Source organism: Zerene cesonia, unplaced genomic scaffold, assembly GCF_012273895.1.
Source record: "Zerene cesonia ecotype Mississippi unplaced genomic scaffold, Zerene_cesonia_1.1 Zces_u004, whole genome shotgun sequence".
NCBI lineage: Eukaryota > Metazoa > Arthropoda > Insecta > Lepidoptera > Pieridae > Zerene > Zerene cesonia.
The window spans coordinates 502096-503868 of record NW_024045134.1 but is presented as its reverse complement, the minus strand read 5'-3'; the positions used below and the strand labels follow the sequence as shown (position 1 = coordinate 503868).

Below are 1773 nucleotides of genomic sequence, written 5' to 3'. Positions count from 1 at the left end.
GACAGATTCGAAATTCAAATGTAATATTTTTTTATAATTAAGTGTAACAGTATTTATGGCCAGACTAAGTATAATTTGGTTTCATTACGAGACAACCCAGCGGGCCTTTTTTTGTTTTTAACGGAATTCCCAGCTAGGTTTAACTAATATAATCCATAACTATAAGTCGTACATTGATGAATATTACAGGAAATATGCGATGGGTATATAATACATGTATTATTATTCATTTAGGGTACAAACCAAATTCTAACTTTGATTATGTCTATTTATTTGCCAATAAATCTTATTTATCTTTTAATATCGGAATAAGTTCCAAAAAAGTGTTAAAATGTTGCAGATTCAAGTTAAGTCTATATGAAACAAAGAGATTCAATAAAATCGATGTAAAATCAAAAAATAAACATAAAACTTTTGAAAATAGAAACATTATACAATATTTGATATCGATTATTTTGATCTTTTTTTTAATAAAAGACAATGTAAATTATTCCTTATTCATTCATAATATTTATGTTTAGGTAAAAACCTAATAACGCTCGTCATTAGGTAACCCAAAGGAAACCCTATAGCGACAATAGCAGTTTTTCCTCTATGACACATAATACGAGATTTATTATTATGTTTAGCTATTATATTATCCATTATGTAGATAATAATTATCAAATTATACTCACTCATAATGTATTTTGAAACAACAGGAAGAATTGATTCCTTATAATTGTGTGATTCGTCATGAAATAACGGTTTAATTTAATATGATTTTATAAATCTGGCTGGAGCAGTTTCATTTTTGTATGATTAATATTTATTTTGACTTTATATATACGTAGCTTTTTAAAACAAATTTTAGGTAGCAATGTATCTTTGACGAAATTAGTTCGTTCATAAACTAACTAGCTTACCGGTTTTTACAGTTTTTTTTTTATTGAATCTCAATTCAAAAGCTAAAAATTAGACTAAGAGAAAATGCTTAAAAACGAGAATGGGATCAAAAATAGCCATGCATTCGAAAACATCATCTTTAATCCACAGATTATGGATTACAGATCGATATTTAAATCCAGTGTTAGATCTATCTATAGTCTAATTTACCAATATTCAACACTACATACCTGTTCCAAATACACATTTTTCTCAATTAAATCTGCTGCATAAACTTGGTTTGCAAATGCAGTATCATTGAATTTATAAGGTATAACGTGAAATATGTCATTAAAGTTTCTGTTTAGAGCATTCATATAATAATCGTATACGGTTATATTTGAGAAATCATTCTTTACAGCCGACACACATTCTGGGGGTGATGAAATAATCTCTCCCGTCGGACAACATTTGAAAATGCTATGATCAACTACTGACTGTACAAACGCAAACGAAAATAGAAACACAAAAGCACTGAACATTTTTAAGTGATGTCTTTTAGGTTATATATTGAAAGTGTTTATTTATCCTTAAACATTGTATATCACAGAACAAGTTATTGAAATACGTCTGTTCGGAGCTACGCGACGCTTAAAGCTGAGATGTAAACATAACAGGAAAATGTTTTTGTTTAATCATAGTACCTACTAAATGACTTCCAAGATATATATATAAATTATTTTTTATAATACATATAACATACAAATTAAACTCGAGCTTTAAAATGTTTTTATTGTAATATTGTGTTACGCTTAAACTCCGATATAGATATAAAAATAGATCACAACGCTTTGTGGTCAGTGCAAAAGGTCTACATCGCGAAAAGTTTTGTCTGTAATGAGATTTCAT

General features: G+C 27.9%; 1 protein-coding gene across 1 annotated transcript in view; it reads right to left on the bottom strand.

The window, feature by feature from the left end:
- The window catches only part of LOC119838736 (probable G-protein coupled receptor Mth-like 1), a 7042-nt gene extending 5512 nt beyond the window's left edge, over positions 1-1530 (bottom strand). Inside the window, exon 1 of the mRNA XM_038364830.1 lies at positions 1116-1530. Within this exon, the coding sequence (XP_038220758.1) occupies positions 1116-1406 (291 nt within the window). The 5' untranslated portion in view covers positions 1407-1530. The remainder of the gene's footprint in view (positions 1-1115) is intronic.
- Positions 1531-1773: the final 243 nt, after the last annotated feature.